The 23,087-nt window shown below is 40.7% G+C and overlaps 1 protein-coding gene across 4 annotated transcripts in view; it reads right to left on the bottom strand.

Moving 5' to 3' along the window:
• FGD5 (FYVE, RhoGEF and PH domain containing 5) overlaps window positions 1-23,087 on the bottom strand; it is a 97,558-nt gene that overhangs the window by 10,170 nt on the left and 64,301 nt on the right. For 3 of the 4 annotated variants that reach the window (XM_042053946.1, XM_042053974.1, XM_042053956.1), the window contains exons 10-15: window positions 22,512-22,570; window positions 17,636-17,707; window positions 16,065-16,133; window positions 7,768-7,851; window positions 6,168-6,247; window positions 1,885-1,984 (exon numbers count right to left, since the gene is read on the bottom strand). In XM_042053946.1, coding sequence (XP_041909880.1) covers window positions 1,885-1,984; window positions 6,168-6,247; window positions 7,768-7,851; window positions 16,065-16,133; window positions 17,636-17,707; window positions 22,512-22,570 — 464 coding nt within the window. The remainder of the gene's footprint in view (window positions 1-1,884; window positions 1,985-6,167; window positions 6,248-7,767; window positions 7,852-16,064; window positions 16,134-17,635; window positions 17,708-22,511; window positions 22,571-23,087) is intronic. The other variant, XM_042053965.1, reaches the window with a different exon arrangement.

Below are 23,087 nucleotides of genomic sequence, written 5' to 3'. Positions count from 1 at the left end.
CCACATAAATCTATTTTGGGTCAGGCTCTGACACTCTTGCACATCAGACCAGTATCTGACTAATTGCACATGAAAATTGCAGGCAGGAACATGAGTTAAAAGCATTTTTTTATTAGCAGCTTTTGAAATAATATCCATAAAAAGCTCTACAACCTTCAATCGAAAAAGCACCTGAGTTGTTTGTCATTACACGTTGGGATGGTTGTGTGATAAGGGAACAGAGAGTAAAGAAAACAGTAAAACCAAAGTGAATTTACTCCACTCCAGATCTGATCTGTGCTTTATGGTTGATCTCAGTATATGTAAGCAGCTTTAGAAAATGTTATCTGCTGTTCCTAGTTCTTGGAATGCACCACATGGCAGTGACGTTCAGGTGCCTTTGGTCCAAGCCCAGGGAGCCACGACCAGTGTGGAACTGAATGCAATCTAATAAGCCGTGCTGAGCCGTGCTACTTCAGGTTCAGCACCAAAGTATTATGGGTACCTCACTGTTAGTTCACAACAGCTCAGCATTTGGCACAAGCAGGACAAACTTTTTTGCTTTTGAAGGATTGTTTCCTATGTGGAAATTAGACTTCTGCAGACACATAGGATCTAAACACAGACAAATCAAATTCCTCTAAATTTCTCCACGTGTACATTCAAGCTTACACCAGAAGCAGAGCTGCAAGAGAAATTTTTTTTTCATTTGTTGAAAAAGGATTTGGTTTAGATTACTAAGTTGATTAATTTTTAATTTTTTTCTGTTAAATATTTGAAAGTAGATTAGATACAGGCTAGAAAAAAATCCTGTTTTGTTTTTGAGTTAATTTTTTACTTTCTGAGGTCTTCAAAAATTGATGTATAGAATGGTTGAGTCTGGAAAGGAACTCTGAAGGTCACCTGGTCCAACCACTCAGCTCAGGCAGAGCCACATAGCAGCAGTTGGCAAGAACTGTGTCCAGGTGTCTTCTGAACCTCTCCAAGGATGGTGACTCCACAACCTCCTCGGGCAACCCTGGGTGCTAGTGTTCAGTCTCCCTCAGAGTGAAAAAGTATTTGCTGCTGTTTGAAGGAATCTCCTGTGTTTCAGTTTGTGGCCACTGCCTCTGGTCCTGTCACTGGACACCACTGAGAAGAGCCTGGCTCCTTCTTCTTTGTACCCTCCAGGTATTCGTACAATAGATCCTCCCTGAGCCTTCTCTTCTCCTGGCTGAACAGTGCCAGCTTTCTCAGCCTTTCCTCCTATCTGAGGTGCTCCAGTCCCTTATCAGCTTTGCTGCCCTTTGTTGGACTCTTTCCAAGGTTTCCATGTGTCATACTGAGGAGACCAGCATTGGACACAGCACTCCAGGTGTGGCCTCACCAGCACTCTTTCTTATTTAGTAAAACTGGGGTTCTACATAATCTAAAATAGCATTTTTACTTTTTATCAGATGTGGTTTTTGCCTCCTTAACTGGGAGTAGTAGAACTGAAAATAATGAGATAATAATATACATAATTGCACTGGTGCAATTTCAGTATTGCTGGTGGGGTTTGCACGGGTAGTGACTTTATTGTGTATATGATATTAGTGTAACTAATGGGCAGCTTGGGGTTTTTTTTTAATCTATGAAGTTTGTAGCTATTTTTAATTAACCCAAAATAGCTACTAGTTTGTCCTTTAGGACAAAACAATCTTCCTCCAGAAGAACTAAGCAAAGGCCACAGAGTATGGAGTGTGATTAACATTTCAGAGGTAGCCCGTGAGCTGTGATGAGTTCCATCATTCAAGCTTGGCATACTTGTTTAAATGAAAATAGAGTATCTGGCTACTAGGAACTCTGCATTGTATAACCTTCCTCCTTCCTCTCTCTTTCTCTCCCTTCCCTTTTCAAGCATTGAAACATTTGGCCTCCTTTTACCTCCACGCTGCTGTGGAAAGTCGAAGTCTTGTGAGCTTTGTAGTCATCTGGGATGTGTTTGCTGATGCAGCTGTACCAGTCATCCCTTTCTGAACAAGAGCTGGGGAATGAAATACAGCAGAGCAATTAATGGCATGCGCAGCAGGGACTGAAACAAGCTGATCAGAGGAGAAAAGTTTCACTTCATGAATGTTTGCTTTTCCCCTCTACTACACTACACTGAATAATTATCTGACCAGGAACAAAATTGACTGTTGGATGTATTCAGAGTGATGATTAGTGTAGCTGCATGCTTAGGACTGTGACTGAGAAGGAACTAAATGTCCAGAAAAATTTTCAAAGTAGTCTCTGGCTTTGCTATAAGCTGCTCAATCCTAGATCACACAGGACAATATGAAGTGTCTCTTTTTGTCCCGTCTGCCCTATCTTTCAGGCACTCTAGTGCATAGAGTGTTGGCAGATATGGGTTGCTCAAAGTAAGTGTGTTTATGCTCATCTCTACAGTGGGATGCTTAGATGAATTGCGTGTTGGGAAATGCAGAAGTGTGTCGCCCACGATAGAGATGTGAATGATTCATTTTTCCTTTAGCTTCTTCACAGACAACTTCCAGTCTCCTGGAACAGAAGAAGCCAGGACAGCAATTTGTGAAGGAAGCTGGGCGTTCCGTGGAGTTGCAGTTATGCGTGGAGGCCAGTAATTCTCCAGACTGGCCCCTAGGTGCCCCCTGTGCACAAGGCAAACCAGCGAGCACTTTGCACTTCCCTGCCAGTCCAGCTATCCCCAAAAAGCAGCAGGGTGCCTGTTATTTCACAGATGCATTTGCTCTGTTACACCCATGAGGTATCCTGCCTATTTTAGCTGTTTCTTCTGCTGTGACTTCAAACTGTGCACTTCCTGTTCATCTGAAACTCTGCACAGCTCTAGCGGTTTCTAGCCTCAGTCACAGGAGGGAATGCAACTCAGTGTGGTCTCCCCTCTCCAAATCATACCAGCCACTCACATTAAAGCTACCCACTAGACTTTGTTGTAAAAACTAGCAGTAGCATCATTGCCAGCTGCTGTTCAGCTGTGATTTCCTCACACTGTCCTCATGAAGACCACCAAACAAGACATCTGAGAACAATTTGTGTTTTGTGGTCTTAAAAAAATAAGAGCACAAAAAGAGAGGAAATGCCAGATTTTCTTGATGGTCTTTGACTTGGCATCCCTCTGCACTGTGAGCATACGCCCTTGTCTGAAAAACATGAGCCTGTGCAAAATTCAACAAGCCTGGAGCAGAAACTCTGAGCTAGTGTATGTACTACAAATTGGCTAACCTCTGGAAGCCAAGGAGCTATGTGACAGGAGATCATCTCTGTCAAGAGCCACACTACTAGTCATAGAATCCCAGAATGGTTTGGGTTGAAAGGGACCTTAAAGATCGTCTCATTCCAACCCACTGCCATGGGCAGGGACACCTTTCACTAAACCAGGTTGCTCAGAGCTCTATTCAGCCTAGTCACTCCTTATAACTACCAAAGTTACCACATGTCTAATTATGCTTTCTAAGAAATCTGGAGATGTCTGCATCTTCCAGACAAATCGTGTCCACTGCCTAGAAAACACTAAGGCCTGACTTTCCTGATTGAAACATTTCTCTTGCTAATTCTTTCATGGCAATTCTCTGCACTTGAGAATTAAGATATGATTAAAAATCACAAAGGAAATTATGGCCCATATAGTGATGGAAATTAAAGCCACTTTAGGGAAGACAGGTAAGAAGGACAACATGCTGTCAAAAGTCTCATATCTAACTGGCCCCTTTAGCCTCTTCTCCACTCAATTAAAGATCTCTAGGAAGTAATTGCAGGTTATTAGTGACTAAATGTGGGAATAACACCTGTCTGCTGATGAGTAAGATCAATTATGTCAATTTTCATAGGTCTGTTCTTAATTAGCTATTTGACTGGTTGCATAAAGGCTCAGAGGAATTTCTGCTGAACCTCTGAGACTCAGAGAACGTTAGCCCTTGATTCACTATTGCCACATTTGGTCCTTGTGGGATTTTTGGGATGCATCTTCTGTGCTATCAGTTATTCACATTGGTTGATATAGTCATCATTAAGCAGAAAAAGGGGGTCAAGTTGTCACTGTATTTCACTAGACAACAGGGGACCTTCACAGATCATAGAAATTGGACCAGGATAGGATTTTGTCACAGTGCTACTACTATCACTCTAAATTAGCCTTTTAGGAGGTAATATTGACTGTGTTCTTCTAGTATTTTCTCTGGTATTTTATATAAGCACCACAGAGTTATCCCTATGTACAAGACTAATATTTTTGAAATGCAAATAAAGATATAAGAGCATAAGAGCCTTCTCCATAAAGGTGCTGTGCTCCCTACAAAAACCAATAACATGGCTCTTCGGGTCAACAAGCCATTTTCAGCAGGAAATGGAAAGACTTTACAGTGCCATCTGCTCATATAGCCGTGCTGACTTCTGAGCTTTGGTCATCCTTAGTCCACTGCCTTTAGTTCCTGGCACTCATGCTGTATTTCCTCAGTGCATTCACCTTGTCTCATACAAGTATAAAGGCTTTGAGGTTTGCCTTGTGCTTGTTAACAACTGGCCTTTAGTGCAGGCTTGCAGCACCTCAGTGTGAGCAGTAAAATATACAGTATTTAGGGACACTTGAGGCCTTTTCTGCACTTTTCTGTCTTTGGTGCTTCTTTTGGTGAGTGTAACAGGCCAAGGATGTTGTGCAGTGGAGTTAGGAGGGCATGCTGGCTTGCTGGCTCACTGGTATCTCATCAGCTCTGTCAGCCAGTACAAAAAGGAGGAGGAAGAACTGTTCTTGGGTGACTTATGGCAGATTGGTCACTGAATGAGCAGCACAAGGAAAGGGAAGGGGCTCTATCCAGTCTCTGTCTGTCTGTTATCAGAAGGGTAACCTTAGTCTCAGGCCCTGGTTCTATCTACTACCAAATAAACACAGCTCACAGTGGCCTCACATACTTTGTTTATGCTAATTAAGCATGGACTTGATATGAGTACAGAAGGCAAAGAAACATCCTAATAATGCAAGCAGTGCATCCCAAGCTGCTCACTAGGGATGACAACTTCAGTTCCCCTAGGGAAAGGGGACGTGCAGCAGAATTTCCCCTCTACAATAGAGGAGGACTGTACACATCCTGCTTTTATAACTGGCAGGTAATTCAGAATTACTGTGAGTATATTTTGAGGATTGTGGTGAGCGTGCAGGTCTAAGAAAATCTCAGATATGGTTATGGTTATAAAAGGAAATGGACCAAAAGGCTTTGACAGGTAGCTGAGCATTCCTCACAGATGCTAAGTGCTCTGGGAAGGATGAGAGCTCCAAATTCTGATTCTGAATAAGAAAGTGCCATCCCTGTCTTTCTCTTGCACTGTGTAATTTAGGAAGTCGGCTGTGTTTCTAGGCATTCTGTTGCACACTGTAGTTGCAGACTGATGGTGGGAAAGTCAGTACTTAAAAGCATTGAAGACCTTGCTATTTGGAAGACTTAATTTTAATACCACTGCTAGTGTGCTCTGTCTTTTGTAATAAACTACATGTGGAAAACAAGCCACCTACCTTTCTGCTATAGCTGTAAGTAAATTAGCGAGATAGTTTTGGGATAGAAGCATGAAAAATACAGTACATAGCTATCTTCTGATCAGAAACTGACCTACAATCTCTTTTTGGCACTAGCTTGGGATGCTAGAACAGAGATCTTGACTCTCAGTTGCTATAAATACTAGTCATACACAAACTCATTAGTGAAATTCCTTTTATTAGAAAAACCCATAAGGTTGCCAGTAAGGTTTAATTTTGACTTCGTCACTTAAGCACTATTAAATACTTTTATATCTGTTGTATGGTATTACCTAATTACTATTTTCTCCAGCAACTTTACAGCCCTAGAGGTGTGAGGTAACAAGGGAACTTATAAAAGGGAGATATAACAGACTCCTAGTGTCACAGGGAAAGAATGTGAAAGATAACGGAAGGTACCCAGGCCGCTTCTTTCCTTTCTCTTTAAGATGTTATTAAGAGCCAACTTCTAGTCTTTAGGGAGTACATTAATTGAATTAGTTACAGTTTATAAGCCTTGCATTTATAATGAATGTTGATTGTGTAATCAAGTACTCAGCCATTGTCTGTCACCAATAGCAAAAAAGAATGAGACACCATTTCAGTCTTGGGTATTGGTTGGACTAATCTAGAGGTACAGCTCTAGAATGTAACACCCTTTGCCATGGACATTTGGGAACAGTACCTTGCTGACAGGGTCAGGCAATGTTCATCATATTCAATCTTCAGGATGTTTTGGGCTTTCTCTATCACTGGGCGACTGACCTAGAAACAAATACCATGAACATGAGTGTGGACATGAGTTAAACTGTCTATAACCAGTACACCATACGTGTCTCAATGCACATGATCTTTGATATCCCAACCATCTGTTTCATATTTCAATACAAAGAGATGGGCATTAGGGTTTTTTGTATTGCTGTTGTAATGAGAAATGATCTCTATTTCAATATGATGGTGTGCTGAAGGAAAAAAAAAATCACTTAATCCAGCCTATAAGGATAAAGTATCTATGAGGGTTTAATTTTTAATATGACAAGCTTAGGAGATGTTTAGTCTGACAAGCATCAGAGCATTTTGGTCTTTGCTTGTAATGAATAGAAATCACATTTTTTCTGACATGCAGGCATTATACAGTGAAGCACTTCAGTTCAGTGAATGCCTGTCTGCAGCGAGGCTCTTTAAGAGCAAAAAAAAAAAAAACCAACTTAAAAGCTACAGCTTAGCTAAAATCTTTTCCCTACCATGGAGTATATTAGTAGCCTGCTAATAGCAACAGCCAGTGAGGAGAAACATATCTTCATAGTTTCATTTTTATTAGCAAGCATCATTACACTAGTGATTCAGTGTTTCAAATGTACTTCAGTAAGTACTTGCTCCTCAACTCCTTTTCACTTAACAGCAGAATATTTTGGCAATTCCTAGGAATTTCTGGGATCCCTGAGTTAGTTTTAAACTCTCAGGTCCCTGGGATGATCAGCACCCCCACCTTTTCACAACACCTTAACCTTCCTGTGTCATTCCACTGAAATTAATGATTAGTTATTCTCATCTTGTATGTTTTCTAGATCATCAGACTCCTGACTTGTCACTTCAAATCCTCTTTCACATAAATTCAACTTGGATTATTAGCTATAGAACAGTTATGAAGGTCCAATAGAACTCTTTGGTCCAATATCTCCTGTTCCACAGGTGCTGGTTCCAATGAGTACATAGGGAAAGAGTGTAAGGACAGATTAATTGTGTTTGCAATTTATAAATTTATTGAAGAAACTGGTTTTGTATCACTGCATGAAATTACTCCCAATACACCTTTCCCCCATAAAGTTGGCTAATTGCTTTTTGAACCATTAATGCTTTTGATGAAAACAGTTAAAAGGCACATGAAAACCAGGCTTGTGTAAATTTTGAGTAGCAGGAGTTTTAAACCAGGCAGACTAAGCCCTAGTGAATACGTTGAAGGGAACAATAATGCATTGGCTGGAGACAAAATGGTATAATATATCTTTTCTGTTTCCTGTTTCATGATCAGAGGGTAACTGATTTTGGCTTGTATTACTTATGCAGCCTGAATAAGGCTGCCATACTAAGTCACAGACTCAGAGACAATATTTTTGTTTGTTTTATACCATTTTTCGTTCTGTCTCCTGTAAGAGACAAAGGAATACCCTGAGAACAGGTTCATCCCCTTTTTCCCCTTGCTGGATATGAGACATAAACCAGCAAAGCACCAGCAGCTCACTATAAAACTTTAATTCAAGCTTTTAATACAGATGAAGCATTACCTTCATGCCTGACACAGCCAAGGTGTTTTTCAGTCGGTATTTGCCATCCTTCTGGGGAGATGTGTACAGCAGAACATCATTCATCTATATGAAAAGAAAGACAAAATCAATGATTTGCAATATGGTTTGCAGGCCTGCCTGCCCATTCTCCTGGGGGGGATACACAGAACAAGCTGTAACTTGATGAACTGCTGGGACTGTTACTAAAGACAGGCCCAAGCAACACAGCTTGGATTAAAACATGCATTTCCACAAAACTCCAGGGAGTCTGCATGCAGAACTTTATTTCTTACCATTTCTGACTGTTGCTAATAACTAAGCAAGTTAGTTAATCAGCTCTTTTTTATCCAGCACAGGTGAAACAGCTACTTGTTTTAAAGGCAATGACATGTTCAAGTTGGCAAGGCAGGTTCTGCATTTACTAGCTGGCAATACCTACTAACTGCGTGGTGCTGCAGGTCTGACTCCCTTGGGGATCCCTTAACAATGAAGCTGCAGTAAGGCTACACATAGGGCTGGCATTCACAGACTTCCATCTTCTGGGCAAGAAAAAGAGGTGGAGGTGAGGAGAGGTGCCACAGTCTGAAGGAATGATTCAGGGAGGAATGGTTTGGCTATTGGAGAGTAGTAACTGTACTTCACTACTAGTGAAATTCACCCAGACATCTCACAGCTTTGCTGGGTCTGTGGGCCACAGCAGAGATGATGGAAGGGCAAAAATGAGAAACTTCATTTTATGAGGAAAAGGAATCTGTACCTTAACACCCCAAATATTTCCATGGTTCTCATAGTTCCTTGTAGAATGCATGTTTTTCAAACAGCCTCATACTAAACGGGACCAGATCTTCCTCGCAGTGTGCATAACTTAATTCTAGGCATTATCACAGCCTTTTACCTTGATGCCAACAAACAAATTAATGAAGCAGTAGAACTGGACCTTGTGGGTCTTTCTGGACCTCTCCTGCCCTTACTACTAGAAGAAGTAGCAGTATTGGTGGCTCTAACACTGCCAAAGTAGCGTCTGCCTGCATGCATTCCTTGCTTTATTTGAGTGACCAGGTCATGCTCTCCTGCTGTCTTTCCAGACCTCTCACATCAGTACCTATTTGCATACACTCAGTCAGACCCTTGACTACTGTACTGGGACACTATGAACAAAGATTGCAAGGCAATGTAAAACCAAGGAAACTGAAGAATGATTTGGCACTAAAATACTGTGTCCTGTGTATAGGATATACATCCTGTATTGAATTACTGGGGTCTTGATAGTACTGCCTGACCACCTGAAAGTGCTGGTATAAAAGTTTCACTAATTTGCCTGAAAAAGAAAATGGAGAGTGGAGCCTTTTGGATGTTTTCTTAAAAGGTCATAGTTCAGCTTTCTTACAGAACAGGAACAATGGTTAAAGAAAAATTACATGGAATCAATAGGCATGGGATTAAATCCTTATCACCTCGGACTTAACAGCAAAACGGTTGTTGCCTTTATTAAGACATGAATTCACTCATGGACCAGTTCATTAAGTAGCTGTCTGAGTCACAGCAAAACAGGCTTATATGCTTTAGCTGTATGTCTTTAAAATGCAGATTCTGGTTAAAATGAGGCAAAACATACTGAAGAGTGACTTCCCAAAACTTTTGCCTGAAATTTTATGACTTTTAAAAATCAAATTGAGTTTATTGAGTAGGACCAGACAATATTTTTATAGACATTACTGGAACAGTTCATTCTAGTATTTTAACAAAAAAACCCCTCCCATCCTTTCTTGCACTGGACACTCTACTGTGTATTTTTCCTTGTCCTTCTAATAAGTCTTAACTCCTTTAAATGTCTTTTAAGAAAGTTAAAGGGAGTCTTTTATGTAAGTTTCAAACTCTTGTCAGCTGAGGATATAAAGCCTACTATCAAGTCAGAATAGTAGTCTTATGTTCTCTGTAGTCCAAAGTTGGAGCAACAACACAATAGAATTTCCTTAGAATAAGGTGACAAATTGCTTGTAACAGTTTTTCTGTGATGTACTTACTGTTCCATAAATTACTCTCCACTAATATTAATCTGATCAGCACAGTAGCACCTGCACAATACTGACCACATGACGATTCACACTTTAACCAGGACTATGCATAGCCAGTAAATTCCTCACAACCCACTGCATACTATCTAGGAGGCTAAGAGACAAAACTGAGAACGTTTTCAGTGGAAAGCAGATGACAGCTATTTTCACTTTCTATTACTAGTGGTAACTAGGATTCTACCAGCCAGGTGGGAAAAGGGTAAAAAAGGCAGGCAGAGTTTATTGCTAACATTAAGAAAATGTGAAATAAGAGAATACTACTGAAATCTTCTATTTGCCTGGTGATCCTGCTATCTCCTGCATGTTCAAAGGATTGTGTGGGAAAACTGGACTTCCTCTGCCGCTCATCAGTGCCAGTACTTAAGGCATTTCAAACTGCAAGAAAAGGTAACTATTTAGAATCATAGAATTGGAATATTCTGTGTTGGAAGGGACTCTCAAGGATCACTGATTCCACCTCCTGACCCTGCACAGGACACCCCTATCATTCCCACCCTGTGCCTCAGAGCATTGTCCAAATACTCCTGGGAGCTCTGGCAGCCTTTGGGCCATAACCCCTGGGAGCCTGTTCAGTGCCCCACCACCCTCTGGGTGAAGAACCCTTTCCTAATATCCAGCCTAACCCTCTCTTGACAGCTTCATGCTGTTGCCTTGGATCCTGTCACAGAGAGCAGAGATTGGTGCTGCTTCTCTACTGCCCCTTGTGAGGGAGCTGCAGACCGTGATCAGGTCTAACCTCAGTCTCCTCCAGGCTGAACAATTCAAGAGGCCTCAGCCACTCCTTGTATGGCTTCTCCTCCAGATCCTTCACCATCTCTGTGTTCCTCCTTTGGATGCTCTCTAACAGTTTTAGCTCCTTCTTATACTGTCATGCCCAAAACTGCACACAGTACTCAAGGTGAGGCTGCCCCAGTGCAGAGCAGAGCAGGACAACCCCCTCTGTCACCCAGACCGTGATGCTGACCCTGATGCCCTCCTGGGCACAGCTGGCCCTCTTGGCTGCCAGGGCACAGCTGACTCATATTCAATTTTTTGCAGACCAGGACCCCCAGGTCTCTTTTCATGGTGCTGCTCTCCAGCCCCTTGTTCCCTAGTCTACACACACAACCAGGGTTGCCCTATCCCAGCACTAGTCCTTGTTAAACTTCATATGATTAGTGATTGCTCATCTCTCTAATTTGTCGAGGTTTCTCTGCAAGGCCTCTCTGCCCTCGAGGAAGGTGACAGCTCCTCCCAGTTTAGCATGATCGGCAAACTTACTTAGTATCCCTTCGAGTCCTGCGTCCCTGTCATTCATGATGTTAAAGAGCACTGGCCCTAAAATGGAGCAGCATTTAGGGCACTAAGCCCAAGGAAGTGAACTCCTGAGAGAGATTTTCAGGATTCTGACATAATCTGCTATGAGGCTTCTTGAGTAGTAAACTCAATTTATTTTATGTATTTTAAAAGTTATATATTTCTTTTAAAAGCTGCTTATACTTTTATTACCGTTGATAAAGGATGACACCATGGTGCATACCATTATCATGACAACTCTGATTAATATCCCAAGATTTTACTAAACATGACTTTGCTTTATAATTGCCCACTGCCATTTTTTTCCTCCTTCTTTTTTTCTCCCCTACAGTATTTAGCAGTAGGCTGTGATTTGGAGGTCCCACTAGCCACAACTTGACACAGTGAAATTATGACAAATATTTCAAAGCTTGCGAAGCAAGGCACACATATTCATGAAGAAAGAAAGGGTTTGCACTCACTGCTGTCTCTTTTGCCACATGCACAGTAGAGACCTGAGTGCTGGCCATATGAATGGTATGGACAGAACTACCATCAGTACCAGTGGTTTCATGCATCATCCTGCTTCAACTGCCCACTGTTCCCTGAAGCAGTGAGGACTGACTGATGATAAAAGCTGGTCTTTAAGCCTCTCAGAAATCTGCAGTAGAAGAGATGAACTGCAAGAACCCTCAGGGAAGTTCCCACAAGTCCTTGGGCTTCAGACACACTTCTTGTTTGCCAGAATACTTTTGAATAATTGGGATTCCCAGACAGCTCAGAATTTGATATTGGAGCACATATCCTTATTCTTCATTGCTCCATGGATACACATGTTCCCCAAAACAACAGTTGGCAACACAGAGAAAGAAGGATATGTCTCCTCTTTAATTCTTTTCTTCTCTGTTACTACTTTTCTTACCCCTCCTTCTTTTTATAATTCCCTGTGTTGTGACAGGTACGCAGTGACATTAGAGTCAGTGCAAGTTTTCTAACCTATAGTGTTCAAACTGAGTGATCCAGACAAGTTTATGACCTGCTGAACTGCTGGCATCCATATGTAATATACTCTCTGTCTAAAAGTTTCTACCACGTGTTTGGTTTTTTTTAATGTTTTAAAGGCTAGTTAATTATGAACCCTGTCTTCTTCTATTCAAGTCTGAGTTAAACATCCCCTGAGTGTCAGTGGAGCAGTCTGAATGTGTGCTGGAGCTGTGTTTTCCAAGCTGTGACTCTAAAAATCTATACTCCAATCCTGCCAGATAGAGCATTAAACAGTCTCCCGTTTGGTAGTAGCTTCCTGCAACCCATTTTCAACACAAGTGGCCTTTGTAAAGAAATTCTTAGAAGCGTGAGATAAGAGAGAGGCTCTGAGTTGCAAAGTCTCGTAGTTGGGGGGCAGTTAGGGGACCTGCCAGTTTCAGCAGCCCATACTGTGCTGCACAGAGGCCACAACATCCTTGTAAACAGAGACTGGACTCAGGAAACAGACACACAGCAAAAGTCACAAAACATCCTGCCAGGAAACACCAGATTCAACAATACCATCAGCCTGCACAAAACAGCCAGCTCAAGTAACATGATGATACACACAACATACACCTGCAGAAACATTTGAAATTTGTCTTTACACTGTCATGCCTATATGGGCTCTGCACAGATATACAGTGCTCCTTATAGGCAGATATATTTTCAGAGCACAAGCATGCACACCACTAAAGCATACCTCGAAAGCACAGGCCAAGCAGGGATCTGGCACACACCCAAGTTTTACAGCATATTCTAACTACAACTTTAGTTTGATTGGCTCATCTCCTGGGATGTATAGGGATTAAATTGTCAGGGTTATCCTCCAGTGTGTAGTCTTGCTCTGAAATTCTTTCCTGGTCCTGGTCTTGATTTAGCCTTCCATCAGAGTAAGTTCACTACTAAGAACTTCAGAAAATGCTGTTCATGTAAAAATCTGTTTTGGATAGTGAAGGTAAATAGACTTATTTCATCAAAGCTAAGCCAATACACCTATACATGCTGGGTTCTGGTGACCTTTTTGAGTTGCTACTGACATGTGAAGCATTAAAAAAAAAGTTCTGAAAGGTTTGGGATTTTATTAATACACAAACCTGGGTTTTGCAAGTGGCTTCAAAGGATTATAATATGATCTTTAGAAGATAAATACTTTAAATAAATGTCGGTTTTAAGAGAAAATGCTTAGGAAATTATTCTAATCTTGGGGTTTGGGCATGGGTTTTTCTTCCACAGTGTCCCCAGGTATCAGAATCAAGACAGCACCGACAGTGGGAAGAATATTTTCATGCAGGCATGGCCTGTTAGTGAAAGGTGTTGGCAGTGATGGTTGGTAGGGCCTTAAGACCAATGCAATAAACGTGCTATATGCCAAGATAAAAATATGCTGATGTAGCTATGCAGTAGTTGTGTCTTGCTGTATCCACAGGCTAAATAGTCCTTTAAGCAATGCAGGAGTGGTAGTGGCATGTGCAGTGGTGGCACCACTGAGAATCCGTAGCAATAGTAGTGACAAGCAGATAATGCAAGACCATTCAGGTGTTAACGCAGGAGTTACCATATTCCACAGTAATTTTCCTGCAGTTTCACCGTACATGGAATTGCTTTGCAACCTGAGGAGCATTCATGTGGAGGAGACTGGAGTAAAAAAAAAAAATCGCTGAACCCAAAGGTAGATGTGTGCCAATAAGTTTCAAATAGTTTCAAAGACCCAATCACCCTCTCCCTGCCCCTACTGGATATCTAATACAGGAAGCCTGAAGTGATTGCAACTTCAGTGTGCTAGACCAGGAAAGAAGCCAGGTTTATGTGTCTCTTTGTTCTTGAAAGTGACCGTTATGACTAGCTCCACCCCATTCTTTGCATGACAGCACATTTGGTCACAATTTGCCTTGCTGACTGAAAGGAAGAAAAAACCACTTTTTCTGCAATACTGAGAGCATCTATTAACAAGACATTGGCTACTGTAATGTCTCCAGCTGTTGAGACATTTCTCTCTTTGCAGTTAACATCTGACTTTGAGCATCTGAACTTTCCCTAGGAATAGGGAAATGGTTCCTAAACTAGAGAGTGCCGGAAACTAATTTCTGTGCTTGCTTTGTTCCAGTAATGCTTTTGGCCTCTTGTGACCTGCGACCTTCAAGCTGATACAACCATTTCGGATGACTTGAAATTTATATAAGTTTATCCCAAGTTTAAATTACTTTCCTCTCAACATTTATTACTAACCTGATTTATGATCTTCCTTTAAAATTCTCTATATCAGTTACACTAGCTAAGTTTGTAACACTTCAGCATTTGCCATAGTAATGGGTTTATGATGGCAGTTTCAACAGAGACACTGGAAGACAAAAGGGTAGCAATGTCTTGGAATTTTGTCCCAGCTTTAGACACAATTCCAGAATAATTTTGAATACTAGCAAAGGCAAGTGTTTCAGAAGAGAGATCAGTAGGGATTTAATTATCATCTGTTATCAAGTGGTCATCAGTAGACTTCAGAGTTACTACTGCTGAGAACATTGTTTCTTAAGACCAGGTCCTAGAGTTTCTGGCTTAACCTTTTTCCCTTGAGTGCAACAAAGTAATGATTTTCACATTTATTGCAGTTGTTACAGTCCATTGATGCTGACTCAGTAAAACAGAACTGCAGCTATCTCATATTTGAAGATTTGGGTGAAATCTATCTGATCTTTGATTATGACTGCAATATGTGATTGAGGAGGGAAAGAAGCTTGTGCATACGCTCATGCACAAATAGGAGTTAAAACTAAGAGGGAGAAATAAGAAGGATTAATGCAAAATATATGGCTTCTGTAATAAGCCATCTCTCCTCCTTACAATGATCCCATGGTGAAAAGCTGTCAGCACTTAAAGGTGACAGCAAATACGTATTCCAGGCATATAAGCCGTTTATTTAAAAATGAATTCTGCAAGCAATATTTTAATGTTAATAGCAGCAGTAATGCTCAGTTCTTTATGGCTTTTTTCTGGGAAGGAGCTCTAAAGAATTTTCAAACATTAACAGGTAAGCAGGTGATAAAGTCCTAAGACACAGGCAAGTATCACATTCCCCTTCATATTGATAAGTGCATAAAAATATGTGTGGTTAAACAATAAGCTACCTGAAAAGTTGAGAACAGAGCTCGGGAGCCTGGAGTCTCAGATACTCTAACTACTTAATAGAGTGTGTAATGCAAAACCGAAAGCATGTGTGTTCATAATATGTCTCCAAAACAGTGGTGTTTCATCTGTTTTGTTTTGCAAATACTTGCAGTAGGGTTGTGGACCCTTGTAAAGGGTATTCCAGCCAAATGATGAAAGGTCCATTCTTCCTAATTATCCTAGAAGAATGTTGCAAACTGTCACTGAAAACTCTTGTTCTAATCCACAGTAAGCTGGAGGTGTGTGTTTAGAGGAACTAAACTGAGGCAATGCACAAAGTTATCAGGTAATTTACATGTATGTGGACAGCAGGGGCTAAAACCCAGTCCTTCAGCTTCACATCCCTCCCAAGTGTGACCAAAGGAAGTGTTCAGCTACTTTAGCAGTAGGGTATTCTCTCTTGCTTCTGATTAAATATTCTAAGGTATTAGGATTTTCAAGTGTGCAGCTTAATTCCTGAAGGTATTCAGGAGTTCTTGTCTTCCTGATTCCCTTGAAAACTTGCACTTCTTTGCAAAATTATGTCCTGGTGAAGGCTGTATGTAACTGTGGCACAACTAGACGGTTGCACAGCATGTATTCCTGTATGTGGGGCCAGTGGGATGTAGGAAAGGACTACAGCCCTGTTAGCAACAGGAACTAACTCACCACATCACTGTTGATGGTTAAATGACTTGCAGCCTAAAATCCGCCAGGCTTAAGGGTTGCATAAATTCATGGAAAGATATGAGACAGACAGTAAAAATATTTAAAAAATCTTACCAAGAACAAATGCCGAGGATGCCTGTTTTTGCCAGAGACTTTCATCAGCGTTCCCTCTTTAACAAAGATCTGAAGGAGAAAACAGCAGATTTTAATTCTAAGACTTCATTCTGAATCTTACTGAGAAAAGAGAGTATTTCTCCTGGGGAGAGAGCTACTCCAATGCCATTCATCAGCACAAGAAGAGGTAGAGAACGTCAACACTTGTTTCTAGCCTTACTCCTTACTCTGGCTTAGTCTTTGCCTGGGTTAGCTCTGCTGCCCTTTGTGGCTTGCATTTGTGTCAGTACAAAATGGGTTGGAAATGCACTTGTCCTCAGCCCACTGTTTCTGCATGGTGGACTATGCTCAGAGGTAACTGTTGCAGATTGCAAAGCTAACATGTAATGGGCTTTAGAAAAGAATTCTTGTCTTTAAAAGTCCTCTAAAATAGACCAAAAAAAAAAAAAAGCTGAAACCTTGGGCTTTAGTATGCTACACGAACTTAACTATACCCGCATATATAATTTGTATAATTTTGCAAGCACAGTACTTTTTCAGTCCATCTTGTTACTATGTATGTAGGTAGGAGTGCATATGTAAGCAGCTAAACCAGCACACTAGAATTTCATTGCAGTAATGTTTGAAAAAGTCTGCCATAACTAAACTTCATCAGTGGATTAGCAATCATCTGCTCTTTTCAGATGGAGAACAAATCTGGTGTACTTTTCCACTCTAGAACAGTTTATCATCAAAGAGACAAATCCTGCAAATTCTGTATGCTGGGCTTTGCAGAATTTGTTAAAGCATTACCTGGTAAGGGCAAGTGAAAATACTGATGTTAGAGAGAAAAACAAAAGTTGACTGCAGTATTTGGCTGATGAGTATTCTTATGTATGAGTATGCATGCTTTGAAAATTGCTTCATGAATTTTGTTAAAGATATTGGTGGACTGAAGGGAAATTCAGAGTTGCAGAACTCAAGAAAGAAATCTTTTGAAACGTAGAAGCAGGTTGGAGCTGAGGAGCCTGGACAGGTTTGAAATCCAGAAGTAGAAATTTGCTTTTGATATAGATAGCAAGACAGAGCTGTACAATCTCTCATGTTTCTGTTGATGTGTTGCTTAAAAACAGTGCCTTGTATAAAAAGCACCACGGGGGAATGGTGAAAATATAAATTTGAAAACAAATTAATAGTCCTGATTTAAGATTCTTACCCAGCTATATAAAGTGCAGAGCCTTTTCAGGCTGCAATCAATTCCTGCTAGAGTTGCAGCCTTTTGACAGGAGTATATAAGGAGGAAAGCAGTAGCTTCATCAAAATACACTATACTTGGGGTGGCTGAGGACAGCTGAAGTGAAAAGCCAAATGGCTGCTCTGTAAAAGCAGAGAAAATGCATGTCTTTCTCAGCATGACCTTCTTTTTGTGCACTGCCAGAGTGATGTTTCTTTACACAAACCACTGCTCCAACTCGTATCACAATAGCTCAGTAAACATCATCTGTAGACGTCTGAAATGTGGCCATCCACACAGAGATATTGCTGGCTGGAAACAATGCCCTTACCAGCATAGGTCTGCCTGCAGCACTCACCCTTCCTGGCTGGAGGAGGCCGCTCTGCCCTCTCACACTGTGCTCAATGTGTACTAGCTTCTGCAAGTTTTCCTGGGAGAGAAAAACAGCATTTAGAAGACTGCATGGAAACTGGTTTTATACAAGCAAGCAAATCTTCCCTCACCCCTCCTCACCATTTTATTTCTTTAGAACTGATATTACAGAATGAGGTTTCAGAGAGAACTGGGACCAAGGATTTTACACCCAGAAAGTCTTCTTCCTGCCTTACCGATTTTACAGAACCTCATAATCTGCATTCACATCTATGACCTTCTACAGTTCTTTTACCTGTGATTCCCCAGTTCACCTTCCAAAGGACCTGCTAATTCCATATGTATTTATACATTGTCTTCTTTGCCGACTTTCTGGCTCTGGGAACTCATAAAATAGGGACAAAGTACAGTACCTGCTCCAAAGGCCTGTGCATTAGTGGCATGACACAAATAATCCAAAGCAGGCTTTGATACTTTAAGACTGTTGCTAGCATTATCTGAAGATTTACATTCTGTGATAATGGATAAATGCCTTTGCAATAGGGGATTTAAAAGGTGTACTAGTAAGCAGGCAATGAAGCTGCATTTCTTTTTTGATGCTTTGCAAAAACCAGGAAGTTTATGATCAAACTCTGATACTATTAACTGTCTACCTGGCCTTAAAGCACAGTCAGTCAGTGGGTACTGGCACCAGGCATGAACTTATCTATGAAAATGGTAAATAAGATTAACCTAGATAAGCCTGTGCTCCCATAAAAAAAAAAAATCAGGTGGGTAAGAAGGAAGAAGGGATGTCTGTACCTCTGCAATACTACTAGTCTTTTCAAATCTCCTTCCATTTAGCAGGTGAGGCTGTTAAAACAGAGGCTTGTGCATAGAATTCAGCTGTGGTTTTTATCTGGTCAGAACAGTAGAATGAGCTGCCCAGCAGCAGTGAGTCATCGCTGGAATATGCCTAAAAATTAGGAGTCTCCTATCTAAGTTAGCCACTGTATCCTATATCCTCAGTTATACACCCAGATAAACTACAGACTAAGGACCATATTTGATACAGCTTCATGACCTAGCAGCCTTTGAGTACAGTTTTCTGCTACAACAGGCAATGGCCTGTTTACCTTTGCTCCATTGACTGGCATTAAGATACCCCTGGGATTAGTGAGACTTGATCAGATCATACATTGCATCTGCCTGATACAAATCAGTGGTGTCTACAGAATCAGCTAATTAAGAAAGTTATCACAGATACCGGAAAGAGCACATCCAAGTCAACATGATGGTATGTCAAGGCTAATTTACCCTGGATTTCAGCTAACACAATTAATGTACCTATCTAGGCTTGCTTTTTGAGATAAACCTGAAATACCTCCTATCTTACTGCCCTAGTGAAATATTGCACTTGTTAGCATGACACTAAGTTTAGTTCTTAATCAGTAACTGCGTGTCAAATACATGGAAATACCTACAAGGCTTGACCAGCACAGGGCTGCACCGTGCCCATGCGATGTAATTGACAGTTGGCACATTTTCAAGAATTTGAGCTGTCAAATATCTCTTTTGCAATGCAGGAAGTAACAAATGGAATTTTATAGGTCACTTCTAAAATACTGTAGGCCAATAAAATGGAAAAAACATATAAAGCAATAGCACAGGAAATATGAGGGATCATGGGACAGCTGACTTTTGCAAAAGATATTTGCAAAGGACTTTCCCATCACTGAAGGGTATTTTAGCCTGGCAAGACTTGTCCAATTGACAGCTTCCACCATGAAAATGTGTTTTTCTTCTGCAGAAAAAGCAGTGTTCTCCTGTGAGTACACTCATGCCAGTGCTAGTACTACTCATCTGGGTTTCTACAACAGTGAGGGGAGAAGTTGCAGCAGCCCAGCTTTTCTCAGGACTGCTGGCAGAGGCGCCTATTGAAATGCTGATGTTTGCAATATGGGCACATGTTCACCAGGAAACAGACAGAGAAGTATTGAACTCATTTCCTGAAGGAAGTCACATGTGAACAGCCATCACATGTGAAGGATAGTGGTTTATCTGGGAATGTGGGCAAATGAGGGGGAGTATAGTTTCCTTACAGTTCCCCAAGATTCCCTGTTTATTTAGCTTTCTTCATTGGTTTTAAAACTATCATCGTTTTTCTTTCAAAGATCCTTCACAATCCTACAATTAAGGAATAAAAGCAAAACTCCACCCAGATAGTACTGCAGATGTGGGTGTTAGAAATTCTGCTGTGGCCTTTTTAGCAGTGAACTGCAGTTTCCATAATTTTATAATGATGTCTATGCAGCAGGAACGCCTCCCCAAGGAATTCACCAGCTGTTAATAGCAACAGTGATTTATAGCTCTTAGCACCTCAGGGCCTCTAACAGATTGTAGACATTCAGAGAGCGATACAAACCCTGCTTAGTTCATCTCCTGGAATTACAGATAGACATAATACTCTGAGGTGATGGTGTGCCTTGTACTTCTTTTTGTACATCTGTAAATTGAAAGTAATATTTTCCTACCTGGTGAAAATGCTGTAGAGATAGTTATGGTCATAATATGCTTGAAAATCCAGGGTTAATAGTTCCCAGGAAAAACTGCTAGAGTCTTATTATCATAAAACAACAACAACAAAAAAAGCTAATAATGGGTCACTGATAGTCTGTAGAAAATGTAGATCATAATTCAGTGCTCCTATGAGATTTTTGGAGTGTCGTTTGATGAGCTGGTATGTGGCAACAGAAATCTTCCTCCTTCCAGGTATATTATTTCTTAGAAATTCAGCCAGGTACATGACAATTTATTAACTCTCTAAAATAAGTGGCATTGTTCAGTTTCTTCTGTAATTAGAGTAATTATTTGCTTTTATGTTTTCTTTTTTTATAAACCGAGAGAAAGAAAAGAAGTGCTGGTCGTGGCTTTTGTGTCTGGGATATTAATTCAGGAGGATAACCTCTGATTTAGCAGAAAATTGAACTTTGTTTCTCATGAACCTGCACCTTCACAAAACCCCCTGCATTCACACAGAAGGGAAAGAAGGAAATTTTGTTTCATCTCTTCCATGCCACAGTTTTGAAAAAGAGCAGATGTGCTCTGATGATATGATAAAAAATAAGTGTAAAAATCTATTTGGAATTTGTGATTAAATTATTCCAAAACAGACACTATTAATAGCAGTTATTATACAGTCTGTGACATCTGTAAGACTCAGATGATACGATGGTGTTCTTCATATTAAAGCATGGCTTAGTAGAGAGAAAATGATTTCATGGCAATGCAACACAGTGGATTTTGGGCACTTACATATACTTCTAACTTCAGAAAAGTATTCATAGAAATCTGCCATATATCTGAGTGAAATCTAAGGAAGCAGAGGTGCTAGAAAAAGAGTGTGACCTTGATCTGTTAGGAACTGAGCTCTTAAAGTTCTCAACCTCTAACACAGACATCCCTAAAGCTCTGAGCTTTTTCTGGAAGCTTTTCACAAGATCTCAGGTTTTTGATGAAATATTTATTTTGGTACAAAGACTGCTTAATAATGGAAAAATATGATTATAAATTCTTTTCCTGAGGAGAAGAAAAATCAGAATCACACCAGTTGAAAACCTTGCTTAGTAAGTCTGTACTGTCAGACTCTAGTTTATAGAGGGGTCAGATTACATTCCTTTTTATGATAAAACTCTAGGCTTGTTAGACATCCACCCTGCAGTCTGCATCTATTCTTTCATCTTCATAACCGATTAGTGTGTTCTTCCCTAACAATTCGTGTATGTTCATTTCTTCAACCTTAAAATCCTACCTGAAAACAAGCTCTTACTAAGAAGATTGATATTTCATTCCTTCCCCTCATATGCATTGATGCGATGTTGCTACATGTGATGTTTTTCTCTTTGTCTCTTGAACTTCATGTTTTGATGCCTGAATGATTATTAACAACCCTCTCTCTGCTCAGGAAATAAAATAATAAAGAAGTGAGTTGAATGCCATCTGTAATTAACCAGGGAGGATGATGTTTGCAATGTCAGAGTTCTTTAATATAGTAAAGGCACAGCAAAATTCTGATGCAGGATGTTAAATTCAGCAATATTCAAATGAGAAGTAAAATGTGAAAAGTACATGTTTGCTGGTGCTGAGAGCAGTGGCATAACATGGCTTAGGTCCCTATTTCACATCCCTTCCCCTGTGGCACAGGGCTTCCTATCAGTTTCTGGCCATAACCTGGGAGCATGCTAGCCATCGCTGGCCAGGAATGGGACAAGCATCTGATACATATGATACATTCCCAATAACTTGAAAAATCTGTGACCAAGTGTAATGATAAAATACTTTGCTTTGGAAAACTATATAACTTATTTAGATACATAAATCTGAATTCAGAAATGAGTTCTAGCCTATGAAAGGTTTGGCCAGTCTGGTTGCGTGATCATTTGCAAGATTATAAACCATGACCTACTCTTCTGAAGTAAAATGGAATCCCAGAATTGTGGAAGAATTATGTAAATGAGCTCAGAATCTATCTTTGATATATTTGATAGTACCTTTGAATGTTTTGTATCTAAAAACATCCCAGTCTAGAAGTAGAACCATGAAAATTCCCAGCTCTTCCTTCATTGCTCCACACAGCATTTCAGCAGCCCCAAGAGGGGAAAAAAACCTTTGTGCTACTGGCTATGGTGTCTTACATCTTGCACAGCTGCACTAAAGGGCATAGACCAACTCCATATCTGCAGTACTGTAAAGCAGATCTGTACAAGCCCTTGAGTCTCACCTTGGAGGAGGCTTCAGAATTTAGTAGACATATGTATTCACTTGAACAGATGTGCAGAAAACACACTATTGACCGGGAGAGCATGTGTCATGGTAGGACTCACCGCTTGGAGCATGCTGTCATTGGCTTGGTCTGTGATTTCAGAAACGATGAATAAGGCAGCTGAGGGATGAAGGAAAACAAACACCATATATCACACAAAGGAGTAGGAAAAGAACTCAAATCACTCCTGTTTCCAAGGGCATCCTTTGGCTTCTTTGTCACTTTCATAATGCAACTGCCTAGCAACTGACATGTCACACAGTGCTGTCCCCCTTCCTCCCTTCATCATTCTCTTGTGTGAAACTGCATCATGCTTCTGCTGACCCAGAGAGCTTATGAGGTCCCTTTTAAGTACCTAGCATGGCACTAAATCTTTTGGTAATGTTTTCTAGTTGCAGACTTTCGTCAATGTCTTGTGTTACAGAGAGATGAATGTAACCCAACATTAGCCACCAAACAGCACGGCAGTCTAAGATGTACCTCTTACTGCTGAGGGAGAGGACATGTCATCCCTTTCCGACAGAAATGTGTATGAAGTGGTGACATGAATTAACTCCTGGATTCTCCTCTGGCAAATAACCTAGGCTAGGACATGTTTGCTGGTGCTGAGAGCAGTGGCATAACATGGCTTAGGTCC

Source organism: Corvus kubaryi, unplaced genomic scaffold (genome assembly GCF_017639235.1).
Source record: "Corvus kubaryi isolate FWS band 111438036 unplaced genomic scaffold, C.kubaryi_AGA036_p1.0 136, whole genome shotgun sequence".
In the NCBI taxonomy this organism is placed as follows: Eukaryota; Metazoa; Chordata; class Aves; order Passeriformes; family Corvidae; genus Corvus; species Corvus kubaryi.
The sequence above is the reverse complement of the archived record's forward strand: the minus strand, read 5'-3'. Positions and strand labels throughout refer to the sequence as shown.